Source organism: Phycodurus eques, chromosome 13 (genome assembly GCF_024500275.1).
Source record: "Phycodurus eques isolate BA_2022a chromosome 13, UOR_Pequ_1.1, whole genome shotgun sequence".
Taxonomy (NCBI): domain Eukaryota; kingdom Metazoa; phylum Chordata; class Actinopteri; order Syngnathiformes; family Syngnathidae; genus Phycodurus; species Phycodurus eques.
This window is the reverse complement of record NC_084537.1, coordinates 25,559,718-25,579,850: the sequence shown is the minus strand read 5'-3', so window position 1 is coordinate 25,579,850 and position 20,133 is coordinate 25,559,718. Positions and strand designations below refer to the sequence as shown.

The following is a 20,133-nucleotide window of genomic DNA, read 5'->3' as shown; positions in this document are numbered from 1 at the left end:
GTGAAATGTCCCCATTTTTTTTTTTTTTTTAACTTTCCGCACAGGCCATTTTTAATTGAAGAATTCCCCATACGTGAAGATCTTGACAGATGACAGAGAGCGATGTAGATGAAGCGGTCACATCTCTCTCTCTCATTCTGTCCGGTTGTGGACTCAGGAGGCGAGGTGGTGTTGAAATCCTCTCTCCGTGCTTGTTTGCTCCACTTCCCCGCAGGCAGATGGAGACAGCGGGTGTCAGGCTCATCCACAGCGGCACTAAAGAGAAAATGATTTCGAACCCTCACACGAGGACTTTTTTTGGAACACGAAGACACATGAGTACTTTCTAAAGTGGGACTAAGCAGGCCCAAAAAAGTGGCAGGTACATTCGACAAACCACAGAGAGGAGTAATGTCAACAAGCCTGCCAAAATGGAATGAATAAAAAGAAATTGCTAAGTATATCAAATCAGGCTTCAAAATAATAAGATCTCAGACGCTGCGGGCGTGTCGAATGGATGCGCCAAAAGGAAGTCAGTCAAATCATGGAAATAAGCACACAAGTCAACTTACCCTCGTTGTCTGTCGGCGGCATTAATGACACAGCCGAACACGGCACCCGACGACGGCGGCGGCGCGGTCGGAGGGAGCCCGGGTACTTGGACGCTCGCCACTGCCCCGTTCGCCTGGATCAAGTCGCCCATGTTGTCTCCGGTGAAACTTTACTCAACTATCCGGCGTAAAATGCGCACTGCGGAGTCGGCCGGTGGTGTTGATGTTCAGTTCGCCATCTGCGCGTCTTTAAAAAGTCAGTCCATCGCTTGTTTATTTCCTCGTTTTTTGGGAGCTTAAAAAAATGTCACCGAGGTGCTCTGTGACATTTTCGGGGTGTCGCCATCGTTAGCTTGCTAACCGCACGCTAGAGTGATAAATGGGCCTTGTTATGGACGCGAAGCACAGCTAAGTCACAACTGAGTTGCCAAAGGAAATGACGTCACTTTGTGCTTATACAACGGCTGGTTTAAAACATTCACTGACCACAACAACGTTTCGTATTCCTGCACCATGTCGTACGATCCAAAATAAGAGCTGAATTCAAAAAAAATCTCGCAAAGATCAAAATGCTGTTTTCATCGAGCTTGTCACTTATAAATTGAACAATATGTTTATTATTGTGGCATCATACTGAGACCTGTCAATATCATTTTGACACTCATGCAGATAAATAAGATGACCTGTCACCAAAATCTCCTAGATTGATAAAGTCGGCCTCCGGTCAAAACAAATACTTGCTATCGGTCAGTCCGAGCTGGAATGGCGCCCTGAGCGAGACCCGCTGTTGGCAAAAGACAAATCTTAAAAAATGGGGAAAAAACTCAAGGCCGAAGATACCTGAGCGGCGGCGTTCGACGGCTGGCTGCGCACCGCATCATCTTCCGGCACGTGGGCGCTGCCAGCCTGTGCCGCCGCACATGTTGCGCATACCGGAAACTGCCACTGCTGAGACTGTCAATAAGTTGATTTTTTTACCTTTTGTTTTGTCCCAGCCTTTATCGTAACATATTGCCTGAATGAAGATGTCTTTATACTACTGCAGTCTCGTACTGACAAGAAAACAAAGTCCCACGTGTGGGAAGATGTATTTGAGTTTTGAAAAGGATTTCAGGCTGCTCAAGCGTTCCTTTTGTTCACTTTTGTTAACTCCCACACTTTTAATTTCCACGCTTTCTTCCACTCTTGACATGACTTCACTTGAGGCTAACGTTCTCTGCTCTTAAATGTATTTTTCCAACACTTCATTAGTCGCACTAATTCGATGATTCTTTTCCTTTACTCATCGACGACAGCTACTCCGTGGTCCTCTTTCTTCCCTTAATGATTTGTGTGCTCTATCGCCTCGGCAGGGGTGCGGTCCGCGTGGACGTCAACTTGCAGGATGTGGATATCGACCAGTGCTCCGACAGCGGCTGGTTTGCCGGGACACATCGCTGCAATCTTACCAGTATGGAAGTAGGTGCCGTTTCCTGTAATGATCGTTTCCCTGATTTTGTTTTGAGTTACCCCGATTACAGTGTTCCCTCGCTATATTGCACAGTCACTGTGCACTGTTGTAGACTTTTTTTTTTTTTAATTCATATTGCTCATAATTAACCATATCTTGGGATTTTGAGTGTATGCTGTCCTTTTGTCGTTGCGGTAAAATGAACACTTCCTAGCCTAAAACATTAACACAGTAAACAAACAAACAAAAGAAACGTTTTATTGAAACAGATATTACAAAGAAGTCTTACTGCGCATGACTTTATGTTTAAGAGTTCAAATGTGTTTAAGAAAGTGTTTTTGAATATGGTAGAGGTTAATAGGAGTGTGGGGAAGCTGAATAAGGAGAATAAGGAGTTCTGTCGCTGGCCATACCATGTAGAATAAATGCAGTGCAATGGATTGCGTCAAGATGCTTTGAATAATTGACCGTGCTCTTCGTCTGTGTGCCCGCCTTACGTTTTCCTCGGTCTTAACATTCGGGTCGTGGGACAGTTTCATGTTTTGATCTGCTCAGCTGCATATTTGCAGATTTTCTTTGGGAGCCCACCCTCAGTTATTTGCTGAAAAACTCACCTATTCACCGTTTTCGCGCTCAGGCCAAATCAAGAACAGTATTGCTTTGGCGCTGTCTGGCGGCAATATGTTGAAGTGAGTTGAGGAGTTTCATTTGGCCATATAGTGAGTAGTGATTTGCCGCCATCTCGTGGCATCTATATGCAATTACACTGCTTTTTAGGGCGGGTATCAAGTCCCCGCAGATTTTTGCTATTTGTGGCGAAAAGCACGGTGTCACTGTATCGTGTCCGCCGCTATCTTGTACTTTTTATAGCAATATTCCCACTTTCTTTAAAAGTATACAAAACAGCGAATAGGCATACTATTGAGCGAATAGATTCCACATTAAATCCTCGAATAGCGAATGGCAAATAGGTACTGTACTTACTGGAGAGGAGAACCACAGTCGGCGACGCACTTTTCGGTCTTTCGTTTATTGAACGCTGCGAGAACGCGAACAAACAGTGAACACACACTCGTGCAGGGGCTGCTGTCGACTCCAGACACAACTTGCCTCTTAAAGGTTCCATGCCGCACCTATTTATTGATTGATTGATTGCTTAGCAGCTTTGATGTATTTTTCATCAGGTAGGTAGCTCGATAATTTGGGTTGGAAATGCCCAGGATGCCCTTTTTCAACGTATTCCAATTGGTCCCAGACACCTGGCAGACTGAATTTCTCATGAATATTCTATTTTGTCAATGAAGCTTTGCTCTTACTGGATCACTGCTCTCCTCAATTTAAATATGGGTTAGCCTGCTTTGCTCTGATTGGTAGTAGGTTATATCTCTAACTAGCGGGAGCTAGCACTGTCCGTGGGTCCACACAACAGAGACACTTTAGCCCAAATATCACAAAAACACATAACACTTTAGGGAAGATGCATAACTACATGCTGTAGTGGTGGAAATGGATTAAGCTATTATTACTCGCTATTATTACAATTGTGGCGACTTGCCACTGATGGAATGAAGGCGCTCAGTACTTCTACAGTTGGGGAGGGCCGACTCATGCCAGAAAGCCAACGTGCGTACTTGGGTTCGGTTTTAGCCACGCCCCCAAAATCTGGACCACTGAAATGGTGAAAAGATGCTTTAGCTTTATCTCAACAATTCAGTACGACATAGTTCCCAGTATGTTCGGCACTTATCTTCAAACATATTTCATGTTCTGTATTTAGACACAAATGACCAGAATCCCTTTAAGTATTAGGAGTCATGTTTTTTAAAATTTGTATATATATATATATATATATATATATATATATATATATACATATTAATTTTGCAACAGAAGCACAACTGTGTATTAAATGTCAAATATTTACTGTTGAGTCTGCTGCCCCTCATACCGAGCTGGCCGGCCGGTTTGTAGTTTTGTGGGTCGCTCCGCTTTGGAAGAATGCGTGACCACATTCCACGTTTTCCCACCTGGTATGCTCCTCCTCCTCCTCCTCTTCATCCTCCTCCTCCTCCTCCGACGATGACGATGATGATGATGCTTCAACATTTTGCAGTGATTCAGTGGCAACTTAGTCATCACCGTTGTTGATCTTTTTTGAGTAGAAACGTAGGAGGCGAGATTCAAGACTTTGTGCTTGACTCAAATTTTCAACGTAGCCAAAGAGGTTTTGTCAGGGAGGACTTATATCGACAATACCATGAATTTGACTTTGCCACGGATAATTTCATTTCGTCACGTAATCAAAGCCGGCAGATGATTTGTTTCCAGCCGGGGTGAATTAAGATGCATGGCAGCTGTCCACCGCATGTGGAGTTTCATCACTCAGGTTGCCCTAAAAGAGGTTCGACTCCGAAAGCAGATCCGATAATATTTTCATTATTAATGCGCCCATTAACTTTGATTTGATAACGTCATATTCTAACTGTCTTCTGGTATCTGTCGATGATGGAAACGCAGGTTGAAATGTAAGTTAAACGAGGAAGTGACTCAGTTTGCATTTTCTTTGATATTACATGAAAGGAATTGACAAAAAACAAGCTGGTCAGAATGCCAAGTGAAAGTTTGTTTTTCCTGTTTGCAAAGCCGGGATTGCTTTTGTGAAATGCAAAGACACTCTGTGAAATGGACACCCAAGGCAAATTACTCAAAATAATGACTCCTCATCATAAAGCGTCGGTTTCGGCTCTTGCTTGCGGGGCTGCTTTCGAGATGGGGATTAGCTCGTCTTTTCACTTTTTGTGTCGCTCTCGCTTATGTTTCTCTTGGGTTCCCATCGCTTGCTTCTCGGGTCAAACGATCTGTAAATTCCAAAACCCCGAACTGGATGATTTTCCGAGTCTGGGAAGAAAGTGAGGCGTGTGGGAGACACTTTTCTTCTCTTAAGCGCACTCGTGAACAACTCGGTGGAACTTTGCTCGGTTAAAACAACGTCTGAGCCAAGCGAAGCAACAAAAAGCCTCTTTCTCATGAAATACAAGAAAGCCGTGTGAGAAGTCAACTCAAGGCTCATCTCGAGTCTCCCAGGGCGAATGAATAACAATGCGGTCTTTCTTTTGAATGCGGCGGCGCATCTGAGCTCTGCACAGTACGTGCTCCTCACTCAAGGTCCATTTGCGACGTGTCGCTTCGGCGCAGCTCGACAACATTAACGTCTCTCGTCCTCGAGACGTGGCGTCTCCTTGAACTGCGAGCTCTTGTCACTTCTTCTGCTCGGCAGCGCGAGGGCAACGTCACGAGTCGTAAACGCGCCATTATGCCCACTATAAAACGGTTGGAGTCAACAAGCTTCCAGGGCATAGATAATAGTGACAGGCAGAGCGATGAAATGCTCTGAAACCGGTGCTGGCATTCATATAACAGAATAATTGCTTGCGAGATCGAACTCTGAGTAAGTACATTTGCAAGTCAAGCAAGGGTAACATTATTAGTTCAGTATTTACAATCGAACAACATTTTTGTTGGGTGGTGCGCCGTGAGATTTTTCCCGTGTAAAATGGGTGCGTTGGCGCACCAAAGGAGCCGCATGTACAACACAACTCTGCATAGGAACACTGACGCTCGCGCAAACGCAACAAGGTCGCGCAGCCGGCCCACCGACATCGAAATAGATGACGCGAGGTTGGCGTCGGCTCAGGTTCGGCATTGAGCAGGAAGTTAGCTGGATTTTTGTACCACATATGATCATTTTTTTCCTTTGAAGCGCTTCAGTGCCTTGTTGTTTCTTTGTTCCAGCAAAGGCTGTGGAGGAAGCGGGATGGGTCACGTGACCTAAACACTCACTCGTACATTTATGGATGAGTAGTCTCTTACACGATGACTCCTGTAATGATTCAACAGCTCGGACAAGGATTCGTTCTGATGATCGGGACTCGACGAGTCGAACGAGGAGCTGAATAAGGGTTTTCTGTCACGCGTGAGCGCGGTGAGCTTCAAAAGGGGGCCGCGTGTGTTTGCATATGCGTGCGTGTGTTTGTTGTCTCAGCCCATTCGAGAAAATGTGTCGCTGGAGATAAAGGGCTTCAGAAGCCGAGTGCTGCTAATGAGTGTAAACTGCGATGACAGCCAAAGAGGGTTACCCACTCTAAACCCCGCGCTGCCTCGCTTTCCCGCTCTCTGCCTCACTTTCTGTTTCCATGACTATTTATGCACCAATTTCCTTCGCTGGTTTTTGTCTTCGGTTATCACACTCTCCTTTTCATGTGGTCTTGAATACTCCTACTGCATTTTCTGAAAGCCAATTAACTCCTCAGAAAAGAGAAGACTGATTTCTCCATCTGTCAGCATGTGATTTAATCCCTTTAAAATCACAGCTTTTTGTAACATTCATTCACTCATTCATTCATTCATTCATTCATTCATTTTCTTCCGCTTATCCGAGGTCGGGTCGCGGGGGCAGTAGCTTTAGCAAGGACGCCTAAACTTCCCTCTCCCCAGCCACTTCCTCCAACTCTTCCAGGGGGGATCCCGAGGCAGCCGAAAGACATTATCTCTCCGTTGTGTCCTGGGTCGTCCCCGGGGTCTCCTCCCAGTGGGACGTTCCCGGAACACCTCACCAGGGAAGCGTCGGGGAATACCTTATGAACAGAAAAGTTATGAAGAGAATCGGTGACAAAGGTCAGCCTTGGCGGCGTCCAACCCTCATCGGGAACGGGTCCAACTTACTGCCGGATAGGCGGACCGAACTCTGACACCGGTCGTACAGGGACCGAACAGCCCGTATCGGGGGGTTCGGTAGCCCATACTCCCGAAGCACCCCCCACAAGACTGCCCGAGGAACACGGTCGAACGCCTTCTCCAAGTCCAGAAAACACACGTAGACTGGTTGGGCGAACTCCCACGCGCCCTCGAGGACCCTGCCGAGGGTGTAGAGCTGGCCCGCTGTTCCACGGCCAGGATGAAAACCACACTGCTCCTCCTGGATCGGAGATTTTACTTCCCGACGGAGCCTCCTCTCCAGCACCCCTGAATAGGCCTTACCAGGGAGGCTGAGGAGTGTGATCCCCCTGTAGTTGGAACGCACCCTCCGGGCCACCCCAGTCTTCCGATACAGAGGCACTGTCCCCAATGTCCACGCGATGTTGCAGAGGCTTGTCAACCAGGACAGACCCACAACATGCAGAGCCTTTAGGAACTCTGGGCGACTCTCATCCACCCCCGGGGTCATCAACATAAACAATGGATATATATATATATATATATATATATATATATATATATATATATACAGTACATCCTGGAAGCTTGGCCGTTACTCTTTGATCAGTACAACATCTTCTCGGTTCATATACAATTAACCGATATAATGTACAATGAATCTTCTACGGTACATGTTGTTGTATTACCCATGACAGAAATGCTGCTATGGCATAAACTTAAATCGGGCGGTGGTCCAGCAGTGTGGGCGATACCGATAGATTTGAAATGTTTCTCTCTTTAACAACGAACCGAGTGCTTTTGATGGATGGCGCAATCAGCAGAAGCGCAGGCAGCGCGCCGTCACACACACAGCGGGAGCTGTTACAATTCACTCCTTAGATATTTTGGGGGCCAGACAAAATGTCCTCTTCACGCAACCTAAAATGATCCATCGGCGCTTTCGTGACACGAGGAATAGCGATACTCATGTCGCTTGAACAAGTCCACTTTCATCATACAATATCAAGATCTTTAAGGACCGCCGCACCTTGAAACGCCTCGCGGTCGAACGGCTCGGACTTCGACTTCAAAATGTAGAAATTCCAAATGAGATGAGCGGGCGACGGGTTGTGTCACGTGCATAAAATGCGAGGAAACTCTGATCTAGAAAATGCGAAGCAGTTAACAATACGGCCTTACAGCCTTACAGCGTGCGCGCAAAGAGTTGGAGAGTCGAGGATCAAAAGCCCCTCTGTATCCAAAGTGCAATGATTAACTTTCCGAGTGCGGCCCGATTAAGGGGATCCATCAAGTGGAACGGCCTAAAACGACCGTTTTATAGCTTTTTCATTGCGCCTGAAGAAAAAGGAGACAAGCCTTGGAAACAAGCATTTGCTGTCACGTTTCTGTGCGTGACTTTGTGTACAGTCTTGAAGGGAAGCGGGGCATTGCCTGGCGATAGACGACGAACAGTGTATGCTTTTAAGCATATATGTCAAACTCGGGCCCGGGGGCCGAATTTGGCCAACGATGTAATTATATTTGGACCGCAAGACAGGAGCAACGTGGCTATAACAAAGAATATAACAGCATTGAATTAATGTTTTTTTGTTTTGTTTTTTTTGAAATGCCCTTTATCAACTCCCGGGCAGGGACTGTTAATAGTTTGAGGTTTGGATTTTTATTGAAGAACATTCTTCATTCTTTTTGGGGTTGTTTTGTTGTGGGCCTTTGAAAAATAGATTTACAGCAAAAAGAAAGGCAGTTGGAGAGAGATAAACAGAAGATGCGGAGACAGAAGAATTCATCAGAATCAGAATCAGAATCAGAATCATCTTTATTTGCCAAGTATGTCCAAAACACACAAGGAATTTGTCTCCGGTCGTTGGAGCCGCTCTAGTACAACAAACAGTCAATTTACAGAACACTTTGGGGACATAAAGACATTGACAAAAAACAATTGCGCAAAAAGATGCAGAGTCCTCGAGCACTTAGAGCAGTTCGAACGACTAATATTGCAATCGTCCGGTGCAATGACCATTGTGCAAAGGGCGCTGAGACATGTTAACATGTTCATGTTATCTATTTAAATACAAAACAACCAACAAATACCACTGATGTCTTTTATTGCAAATTGGATTTCTCGTGTTTAATATTATAAGCACGAGAAATCCAATTTGCAATAAAAGTGTGTTTATTCCAGATTCAGCGTTTGAGCAAAATTTAAGTTGGTTGTCAATGATAAACTTTAACGCTACATTTCTCCAGAAAAGGGAAACACGCACATCGCAGTGATTTATCATTCAATATTGAGTTTTGTCCCAATATTTCATTTTGGCCCACCGTGAATTTGAGTTTGACAAACTGTAGAGGCACTTTAGAGCTTCAGTCACATTCATATTAGAATGAATCCAACACAGCATCTTATTTGTCACCTAAATGTTTTTAGTACGATCCCCTCAAGATCTGGGCTCACTTCTCTGTTGGTGTTTTGTTTTGTAAAGGTTCTGATTTTCTTTTCAAGGAGGCCCCTTGAAAGGCAAAATATAAATCTGAGTTATTATTATTATTTATGTTGCAGTCTATGAATCCGTTCTGTCAACAATAACATTTGACACAAATGTAATATGAGGAGCAGTGAAGTATTTTTTTCAGTCCATTTTTAAGTAACATTTGACCATTCTTAACGCCATAATTAAAATGAAAATACAATAAACAAAACACTTCTTCACTTTGATAGTAAGAGTGACAATGATCACGCACCTTAAAAGAAGTAACCTACTGGGAAAAAAAAGTCTTACAATTTTCAATTTATGCGGCCATGTTTTCTGAAACACACATTTTTCGATGCCTTTTGTCCACAATTTTCTATTCTCAAAACAGCCTTTTTTTTTTTTTTTTTTTTTTTTTAAACACTCTGGGTGGGTGAAGCTTTTTCAAAAGTCTTTCTTTATAACTGTGCTTTTGTTATTTGAAATGTGAGACATTGTCTTTCTAATTCAACTTTAACAATGGAACATGTTTAATGATATCGCCTTTCATGTGCTGATTTTCTTTTCGCAATGACATGCTTATAACATGCAAAATAAAAAAATAATCATCATCATTTCACTGAACACTTGCGCAACGCAATGTCATCCAGGCAAATTCCAAAGTTTTGAAAAGCTATCCTTCTAGCCAATCGCAGCCATTTATTTATCTGTCCAATTCATCCTTCGTTTGGAATCATTGCTGGTATTGCAAACGATGCGGCGTGCACCCAGACACGCAAACATTTAACCTTTTCAAATTGGCCACAGCACAAGAATCAGCAGAGGACAAATCTGGACACACAATGAAGTGAGACAGTGTGTCGCGCAAGCCTTCATGTATAAATTTAGTTGCCCACATCATCCTCCCCGCAGAGAAGGATTGCAGTATTTATGAACATTCATGCCAAATTTAGTGCAGCTTTAATTTGAGTGCATGTCTGCAACTTGCGCATTCAAGCCAACGTGAGTGTTTGGGCTCCACATGCTGCGTAAGCTTGTAGAGGTGGAAACCGCGCTGCGATTATGCGGAAGCTCGAATTGTGCAAACAAGCCCTAATTCTTCATTTAGATATGAATTAGTGTCCCTGTTACTTGGCAAAGCTCCGTGATTTCCCCTGACATCAGGCATGTCACAGCTGCCGCCGTCTGCAGAAGAGCACAATTTGGATGACTCGATAACAACTTTAGCAAGTTCATCAAACTAACCACGTTGGGGGCACGGCACGCCACTGTCCCTCCACCACGCAGGACATCAGAATGTTGCTAACCTGAGGACCACAGTAGGCGTTGCCACTCTGTTTTTGTTTTTTAAATGGTCGGGAAAGTCAATAAATCCAGCGACGATATCTCGTAAATTGGCAACACGGACACGAAGTTGCTCTTGTTCGCTTGCACTGCCGACACACGGGCGCCTCAAAATAAAAGCAGCCCATACTGCAGGTTTTACTTTGACTTCATTAAGGCTGCGAGGGCTGTGGCCCACGGGTCGTACTTTGCCTAGGGGCGCTCAAAAATACATTTCATTGTACACATTTTATTTGTTCACTCAAACAGCCCCCCAAAAGCCAAAGAAAATACCAAAGATATGTGGTTTCAAGTCAAAACTGACGTTTCGCCATGCCTGATGAATCATTTTCGCCCCAAATGTTGACCTTTTTCTGTCTTGTGGGCTGTCGAGCGCTTCCGCTGTCCTTTAGAATTGTCAGGAGAGCATGCAAATTGCTATTTTGGCCATCATATATGAATGAATGATTGACAGAAATTCAAACTGAAACCTGTCATCTTTTTGTGTCAGATGGCATTTCAAAACACTTCTTCCTCCTGTTAACAGGCACAAAACATGTTCCAAGCTTTGTCATCTGCCGATCGGTCCCTTGCCTCCTTTTTGTCATTCTCACATATCTGCCGACATTGTTGTGAAGTTGGGACGTTGTGTTAAACGTAAAAAAAAAACAGAATACAATGATTTACAAATCATGTTCGACCTATATTTAATTGAGTACACTACAAAGACAAGATATTCAACTTGGAATTTGATGGCTGCAACACGTTCCCAAAAAGCTGGGCCAGGGTCATGTTGACCACTGTGTTACATCACCTTTTCTTCGAACAACATTCAATAAACCTTTGGGAACTGAGGACACGAATTGTTGAAGCTTTGGAGGTGGAATTCTTTCCCATTCTCGCTCGATGTACAGCTTCAGCTGTTCCACCGTCCGGGGTCTCCGCTGTCGTATTTTACGCTTCATAATGCGGCGCACATTTTCAACGGGAGACGGGTCTGGACCGCAGGCGGGCCAGTCTAGTACCCGCACTCTTTGACTACAAAGCCACGCTGTTGTAACGTGCAGAATGTGGTTTGGTATTGTCTTGCTGAAATAAGCAGGGGCGTCCATGAAAAAGACGTTGCTTGGATGGCAGCGTATGTTTCTCCAAAACATGTATGCACCTTTCAGCATGAATGGTGCCTTCACAGATGTGTAAGTGACCCATGCCATTGGCACTAACACAGCCCCATACCATCACAGATGCTGACTTTTGTACTTTGCGTCCATAACAGTCCGGACGGTTCTTTTCCTTTTTGGCTCTGAAGACACGATGTTCACAATTTCCCCCCCAAAATTTGAAAGGTGGACTCGTCGGACCACAGAACACTTTTCCACTTTGCGTCAGTCCGTCTTAGATGAGCTTCGGGCCCAGAGAAGCCGGCGGCGTTTCTGGGTGTTGTTGATTAATGGCTTTTGCTTTGCATAGTAGAGTTTCAAGTTGCACTTACGGATGTAGCGCCCAACTGTATTTACTGACATTGGTTTTCTGAAGTGTTCCTGAGCCAATGCGGTTATATCCTTTACACATCGATGTCAGTTTTTGATGCAGTGCCGCCTGAGGGATCGAAGGTCACGGGCATTCGATGTTTGTTTTCGGCCTCGCCGCTTACATGCAGTGATTTCTCCAGATTCTCTGAACCTTTTGATGATGTTATGGACCGTAGATGATGAAATCCCTCAATTCCTTGCAATTGTACGTTGAGGAACATTGTCCTTAAACTGTTGGACTATTTTCTCACGCACTTGTGAACCTCGCTCCATCTTTGCTTGTTGCCAATGAGCCTGTTCACCTGTGGGATGTTCCAAACACGTGTTTGATGAGCATTCTTCAACGTTCTCCATCTTTTTTGCCACCTGTCCCAGCTTTTTTGGAACGTGTTGCAGCCATGAAATTCTAAGTTCGTGATTTGCTAAAAACAATCAAGTGTATCAGTTTGAACATTGAATATCTTGTCTTTGTAGTGTATTCAATGAAATATAGGTTGAACATGATTTGCAAATCCTTGTATTCTGTTTTGATTTATGTTTAACACAACGTCCCAACTTCATTGGAATTGGGGTTGTATGTTTTCTCTGCTTTTTGCAACTGCAACGAAAGAAGTGGATAAGCGTCATTCCCTGAAAGCGTGATGAGCATTTGCATGTGTTTTGTCGTCCCACAGTGCACGCCCATCGCTGGCCACGGATTTGTGTTGGACAAATATAAGTGCCAATGCAGGAGAGGATTTTACCATCCGAGCCGTGTGGCACTCAACGGCTTTAAAAGTAGGTTCCGAATCTTTCTTTGCTGTCACAATGGCTCCGGGTCACACTTCTATTCTATTCCATCACAAGCCTGTCAGGATTTGTGGGAAAACTGCCCCCCGATGTATTCTTATAAATAGAACGGATAGTATACTGGCACATGCGTAATTCTCCATCACTTTCTTTCAATTGTTTTTCAGGATGCGCCATTGCCATCTGGTTTAAATAGCAAAATGTCTTTCTCTTTAGTTTCATTTCAAATCCCCCAATTCTTTTCGGGTCATTCATGAAATATTTATCAGTCTTAGGTCTTCCGCGCATGCAGTAGCGCGCGCTCCACCGTAAACTTTGCCTTGACGAAAGTCGGCTGTTCAGGTGTCTCGGGTAGGAAACAAGGCATCTGTTGGAGGAAATATCTTTTACGACTTTATATGAGCATGAAGTAATGATACATTTTATGACGACATCAATTGAACTGAGATGAAATATCTGAAATCAAGGTGAAATGTCAAAATATTTCTTCTTCCCAGGCAGTTTTTGTGGACGAACATTTTATTTGCTGTCATCATTTGTTTCTTATAATCCCTTCTTCAGATTGTTTAATTATCATTGAGACTTTACGACCCGTTATGAGTAAGTTTAGTTTAAAAACACTCGTTTTAAGACATCGTTGGTTTTGTTTTTCAAATTTTCCTCTTCTATTGGCAGATCATTTTGCTTAAATGAAGTCATATTGAATGATTTATTGAAGCGCAGATTTCGCAGTGCACCTGTCATACAAATAGTCACTGAAGCCTTCTGTATGTAATGGCAAAGAAGCAAAGCGGATTGCAACAGTATGACAACTTGGACGTATTTCCACCATTTTTGATGAGCGGGAGCCGCAGGTGGCATCTGAATCACAGGAAGTCCGAATTCCTCTGTTCGTTTACAGATAATCGGAATTGCTTCGACTACAATTGCAACACAAATTGACAACAGATCTTGCTTACACTGTCTTTGAACAATTGTGTCGGTGTACTGCTTCATTCGCCTGACTTGCGTCCGTCCGGCGGGGTTCAATTCCCACTCAGCGGCGGTGTGACCGTGCGTGTTAAAGGTTGTCAACCGGGCGGCCTTTCGCCCGAAATGATCCGGGAGCTTCCCGCGACCCCGAACGGGGTATAAGCAAGCCGGACGGACGGACGGACAATGTATGGTGAACTCCGCTTCAAATGAGCGCAATCAATCGGCCACCTTTGACTGAGAGCGCCGCAGCGAGCGTCCTCACGCAGGAAGCTCGGCTGCGATGGGCGAAAGAATCAAGCGGGGGCGGGGTTCTCATCCCTGACTCCAGCCACCAGGCTATGATGTGCAAAGCCGCAGCTTTATTCTAATGCAGCATGATATGAGCCCAGAGGTCCTCAGGCTTCTGTGAAGAGACACTCTATTAAGGTCCTGGAAACTGTTGTACACACCTGAAGTGCAGAGACACAATACTGGTGCGGGAAACGATTTTGCATTGTTCCCTAGCAACAGGCCAGGAGGACGAGAGGACGCGAGAGACGATCACGTGCGAAAGATGCAGCATGTGAAATCAAATGACACACAGGAACAGAAGAACCTCGCGTGTTGCTCAAATAGTCAGCCACTTTGTTTCAACAAATGCATACGTATATTTGAAATATACAGTACTGTATACCCTGCAGTGTGAATTCACCACGTCAAAGGTCAAAAGTTTGCTCCCACAAACTAGGAAAAGTACATTAAAAAGCCGGTTGAAACCAGAGTTCCCACTTTCGTGTCAGATTGACGTAAACGGAGAAGCTCGGACCCAAAGCAGCGTCAGCAAAAACGGAGGGAAAAACCCAAAAGAAAACAGAGGTGCTGCAGATGGTCAGTGAAGAAATTGGAGGATTTATGTCCGACCAAATAAGGCTAACTGCTAATCTGGCCTCAACAGACGTGTTGCCGAAGGAATCGGTTTCATTTGTTTTCAAATGGATTACATTGGAAGTAAGTCTAGTAACCCCCAGAACACTTCCAGATATGCTGCAAACGCAATCTGGGTGAACAGACTTGAGGAATCCCTTCGGAACGCATTCGTCTCTTCTCTCTCATCGTTCCCTAATCTCCCTAATTAAAGCTTTTATTTTGGTCGGTATAATTGCGGTGACATTCGGATTCATTGCACTGTTGACTGCTACTCGTGAAACGTATCAATTCAAGCTGATCCACTCGTTCCAAGTGTCACCGCAAACGCAAATGACTCCACTCGGACCAATAAATCAAACGAGCGTGGAAAAATCCTCCAAAGGCGTCCACGAGCTCGCCATCGATATCGAAGCGTCTGACCGAGGCGTCTTGCGTCACCAGCTACGGAGCGGGGCTCTCGCAGAGACGACGTTTCCGACGCGGCCGGCAAGTGCCTCCCTTGCCGGGCGGGCTGCCCCTACTGCAGAGACGACACGCCCTGCGTGGCCCGGGAGGACGGCGGCCTGCGGCTGGCCGCCGCCTCCTTCCAAGGTCTGTGCGTGCTGCTGGACTTGGCCAGCATGGTGGCGCTCTACCACTTCAGGAGAAGTAAGGTAAGTGTACAAATACTCAACCATCTTTACCGACCTACTTACAAACCTTCCGTTCCACACGTACGCACTGGAAAGAAATCCTCATTTGAACATGGACATCGGTTGCACATCATTAAGAAAGGGTCCACTGATGTAATTTTCCTGTAATTGATCTTTTTTCCCACATTCCAATCATGTGCAACCGATGTACATGTTCAAATTAAGTAAACGTAAAGCGCACATACTACTTGGTATACCTTCCAACCTACCTACCTCTAAATACCTACATGTGCTTTCCTACACCTACCTACGATAACCACATACTTTATCTACCTGCCTATATCTGCCGCTTACTTATCCCCAAATCTACTTGCCGACATACCTTCCCCTTCCCACCAATGCACCTAGCACGAATCTACCAGTTTCCAGACACCAACTTTCCAGTCACGAGTCTCCCAACCCACCGTCTTAAACCCATCTACTTATCTAACTACTCAGCACCTACCGACCTAGAAAACCCACCTAAGTTACCCGACCTTAATCCCGCCTACCTACTACACTGCCTTACATTATAGTGATGCGAGGTAATCGGAATGTACTTGATATCATACTATGCAATAACTATTGCTCCTGACGAGCCAACTCTGTCTTTCGTCACGTTCAGAGTATCCGCACATCTGGATTCATTCTGCTGGAGGCAATCTTGTTTGGGGCTTTGCTGCTCTACTTCCCTGTAAGTAGATGTCATTTCCAGTCGGCTATTGCGATTTCTTTTCCTTATTGGCCCAAAGTTCGACCGTTTGTGTGGGTTTGTACGTGCGTATGGCGTCTCACTGTTTTTACACCGACAGGGTGAAACTGCTGCCACATATCGAGATGGTCGAGTAGTGACTTCATGAAACATCCATCCGTCCATTTTCTACCGCTGATCCGAGGTCGGGTCGCGGGGGCAGTAGCTATAGCAGGGACACCCAGACTTCCCTCTCCCCAGCCTCTTCGTGGGGCGTGCCCGGAACACCTCACCGGGGAGGCGACTTCATGAAACAACACTGCAAAAAATGGGCTTGCAAGCAAGAAAAAATGTCATGAAATTGGGACTATATTACCGAATGATTTTATGCTAAATTTAGTCATAACCAGTAATGCAATCTTTTAAGGGGAAAACGCATGAAGCAAGTGCCCGGTTGCTACTCTGCACTGCCCGGTAAGAAGAAATATCTTGGCAGAAAAAGATTTGAGATATTTGATTTGTTTGCAGTGTAATGTGCTGCTTGGAAAAGGCGTGTCAGGGAAAACTGTAACCAAGCAACGCAAACTTGAGGCAAACATGCTGTTTGCTGGACGTATTCGGACGCATGCAGCAACTGATGATGTGATGTCTGTGTTGCGTACATGACCTTCACAAGTCAGAATACAGCGTTATTGTTGTTGTTGTTGATTTTCCTGCCAGACTCATATATTGGTCCTTTTCATACTTCCATTGTTTTGAGGAACAATTCTGTTGTCACCTCTTTACAATACTCTACTGGTATTTCACCACGATGATGATAACCATTTAAAGCAGACGCAGTAGTGAGTACTGGGTTTCTTGTCGCATTAACATAGATGTCAGAAGTTACTGCTGGAGAAGATAAACGCTAATCAGAAACATCATCATGCGCTCCACTACAGTGAATGCAAAGGAATTTCCTGACCACACGAGAACGTCTCAAGGTGCGAGTTCACATTTAAACCTGCTTCGTTGCGTCAGAAGCTTGCAAACTGATGGAGGGAATCTGCACACCCAGTAACATAGATCTGAGGGAAACTGGGGATTGTCGCCCTTCAAATACCTCCTGAAGTACAAGTATAACGTGCGCTTGAGGTTTACTAATTTTATTCTTTAAGGACAAAATAGAGCCGAAAGAGCTTTAGAGTGTTCAGCGATAAAGAGGTGTTTCTGGAGCGATCGTCAAAAAGCAGTAAGCAACTGCCGCAGACGTTCAGCTTCACGAGACGGATTGGACTTCGCATCCATCCGTTCTGTTCCCCACTTGCATAAAAGATACCAGAAATAGCTTCCCCCAAATATGCTTCCACTCTCGCGTGTGCCCACTCGCAGGCTGTCTTCCTTTCTGTGCTTTTTTGTCTACACTTCCTGATACCATTTAAGTACGTCTCTACCTTTCTTTGCCCAGGTTCTCCTTTCAAGCATTTCCCTTTTCATCTCACCTGGACGTTTGCCGCCAGATACTGGCTTGACAGTACGAAAAAATACCCTTTGTTTCTTGTCTGCTGCCGTCACAGGCGTCCTCAGCCGAGAGCGGTGCAGCCGTTCCCTTCTGGTGCTCAATGCATTTTTAAAAAGTCCATCAAGTTCTAGCGCCGCTTGTTTTAAAAATACGGTACATCTGCTGATTAATTGATGCGGCAGGCGCGGTTGGTCGGCTGCAAACCGAAGAGGGCCACCGTTCCCTCTGGGTGCTATGGAAATGTGTCTTTTTATTGCGCCGTCCCCTGTGACTTCGTGGATGGAGGTAGCGCTGCGGAAAGGCTCTCACTCTTTCTGTTTCGAGTCGACAGAATGAAGGCTGGCCAACGAGTTCGTTGAAGAGGCTGTAAAGATTCATACTTTGCAGGCATCAGACGTAGAGTGGTCTCGTCGTGCCTGCTATTTGCAGAGATGATTTATTGTCGGGGGATGGGGGGATGGGGGGCGTCGTCTGGCGAGAAGGACGGCAGCTGTGAAGACAGACAGAGAAAGCGGAAAAGATGCAAATGCAAACCACAGGCTAGCATGAGGCCCCCGAGCAGAAAGCACAAAAATGGACTTGGACTCTTTGGGACTGGTGTTTCTTTTGTTCCCTGTGGGGCTCAGTCTGTTATATTTTCCTGCTGCTCTGCCTGAGTGTGTTTTGTTTTTCAGTTTCCTGGGCGAGCGTTGGTGGGTTAGTGTCAATCGGCGAGGTTTGTGGGCGCAGCCGTGGCTGAAGGGACTTGTGGCATTATTCCTTTGCTTACCACCGTGGTTTGTTTCTTCCTGGTCATTTGTCCGGAGTCTTTTTTTTATTTAAGTTTATTATTAAGTACTTCTGCGATTTCGTTTCTTTAGCGTTTCGTTCGTGGTGTACGTTCGATTCAGTGGTGAGATTTAATTTTGTTTTGGCGTCTGCTTTCCACCGTGGTGCCGTCCACATCCTTAAATTGCTAAATCCTTACATAGTTGTTAACTTCTCAATGTCGCCCCTTTTGTGGTCGCTTTTTTTTTTTTAACGTTAGTTTGTTACGTTATACGTGGTCCTTCAGTAATGAAATTCTGATTTATTGCTTTGACTACGCGCAAGACCGAATAATCTGACCGTGCGGATCCAGCGGACTCTCCGAGGGCAGATCCGGAGGAACTCGTTGCCTTGCGTGACAGGAAGGCGTCCGTAGCGTCTCTCTCCGGCGGGCTCGTCGCGCGTGGCGGGATACGAGGGCCGCGCAGTCCCGGACAGCGGTTCGCAACCGGCAGTTCGCCGATCGCCATCGATCGTCCTCTCTTGTGGCTTTCCGTGAGGGATTTACATTCGGGCCGGAGAAGAGGTCGGGCCACAGTTAATCCGTCCTTTTGTAATCGACTCCGTTAACGATCCGGCTGCCGTGAAACCCGAGCTTCCGCCCTCTCTCGAGATTCGTCCGCGTCCCTCTGCTCAAGCCAGTTTGCAGCAGTCGACTCGGTCCACCGGGTACTGTATGCCTCCTCCTCGACTGTTGGAGCCAAGAGGGCTTAAGGGTTTGGGTGTGCAGTATCTCATGGACCGCAAAGGACCAGTCTCTCATCCGCGCCTTCCACTCGCGCCATCCTTTAAAACCGGGTAGACCGCCAGCGAAGGTCCAATGGGGTGGTTGGGGACTGGGCTTTGTTATATATATATATATATATATATATATATATATATATAACCCCAATTGAAGTTGGGACGTTGTGTTAAAGGGTTAGAATACAATGATTTGCAAATCCTGTTCAACCTATATTTAATTGAATACACTACAAAAACAAGATATTTAATGTTCAAACTGATCAACTTGATTGTTTTTAGCAAATAATCATGAACTTAGAATTTTAGGGCTGCAACACGTTCCCAAAAAGCTGGGCCAGGGTCATGTTGACCACTGTGTTACATCACCTTTTCTTTGAACAACATTCAATAAACCTTTGGGAACTGAGGACACTCATTGTTGAAGCTTTGGAGGTGGAATTCTTTCCCAGTCTCGGTCAATGTACAGCTTCAGCTGTTCCACCGTCCGGGGTCTCCGTTGTCGTATTTTACGCTTCATAATGCGCCACACATTTTCAACGGGAGACGGGTCTGGACTCCAGGCGGGCCAGTCTAGTACCCGCACTCTTTTACGACGAAGCCACGCTGTTGTAACACGTGCAGAATGTGGTTTGGCATTGTCTTGCTGAAAATAAGCAGGGGCGTCCATGAAAAAGACGTTGCTTGGATGGCAGCATATGTTTCTCCAAAACCTGTATGTACCTTTCAGCATTAATGGTGCCTTCAGAGATTTAGTTACCCATGCCATTGGCACTAAGAACACTTTTCCACTTTGCATCAGTCCATCTTAGATGAGCTCGGCCCAGAGAAGGCGGCGGCGTTTCTGGGTGTACATCCTGAACCGGTCGCCAGCCAATCACAGGGCACATGGAAACCAACAACCGTTCGCACTCACATTCACACCTATGGGCAATTTAGAGTCTTCAATCAACCTACCACGCATGTTTTTGGGATGTGGGAGGAAACCGGAGCGCCGGGAGAAAAGCCACGCAGGCACGGGGAGAACATG

The 20,133-nt window shown here is 45.4% G+C and overlaps 1 protein-coding gene across 3 annotated transcripts in view; it reads left to right on the top strand.

Annotated features, from left to right (window-relative positions):
• Positions 1-20,133, top strand: part of gpr158b (G protein-coupled receptor 158b) — a 38,976-nt gene that overhangs the window by 4,745 nt on the left and 14,098 nt on the right. For all 3 annotated transcript variants that reach the window (XR_009769731.1, XM_061695162.1, XM_061695161.1), the window contains exons 2-5: positions 1,883-1,988; positions 12,697-12,799; positions 15,134-15,345; positions 15,989-16,057. Coding sequence is in view for 2 of the 3 variants with exons in the window: in XM_061695162.1 (XP_061551146.1) it covers positions 1,883-1,988; positions 12,697-12,799; positions 15,134-15,345; positions 15,989-16,057 (490 nt within the window). In the remaining variant the exon portion in view is untranslated. The remainder of the gene's footprint in view (positions 1-1,882; positions 1,989-12,696; positions 12,800-15,133; positions 15,346-15,988; positions 16,058-20,133) is intronic.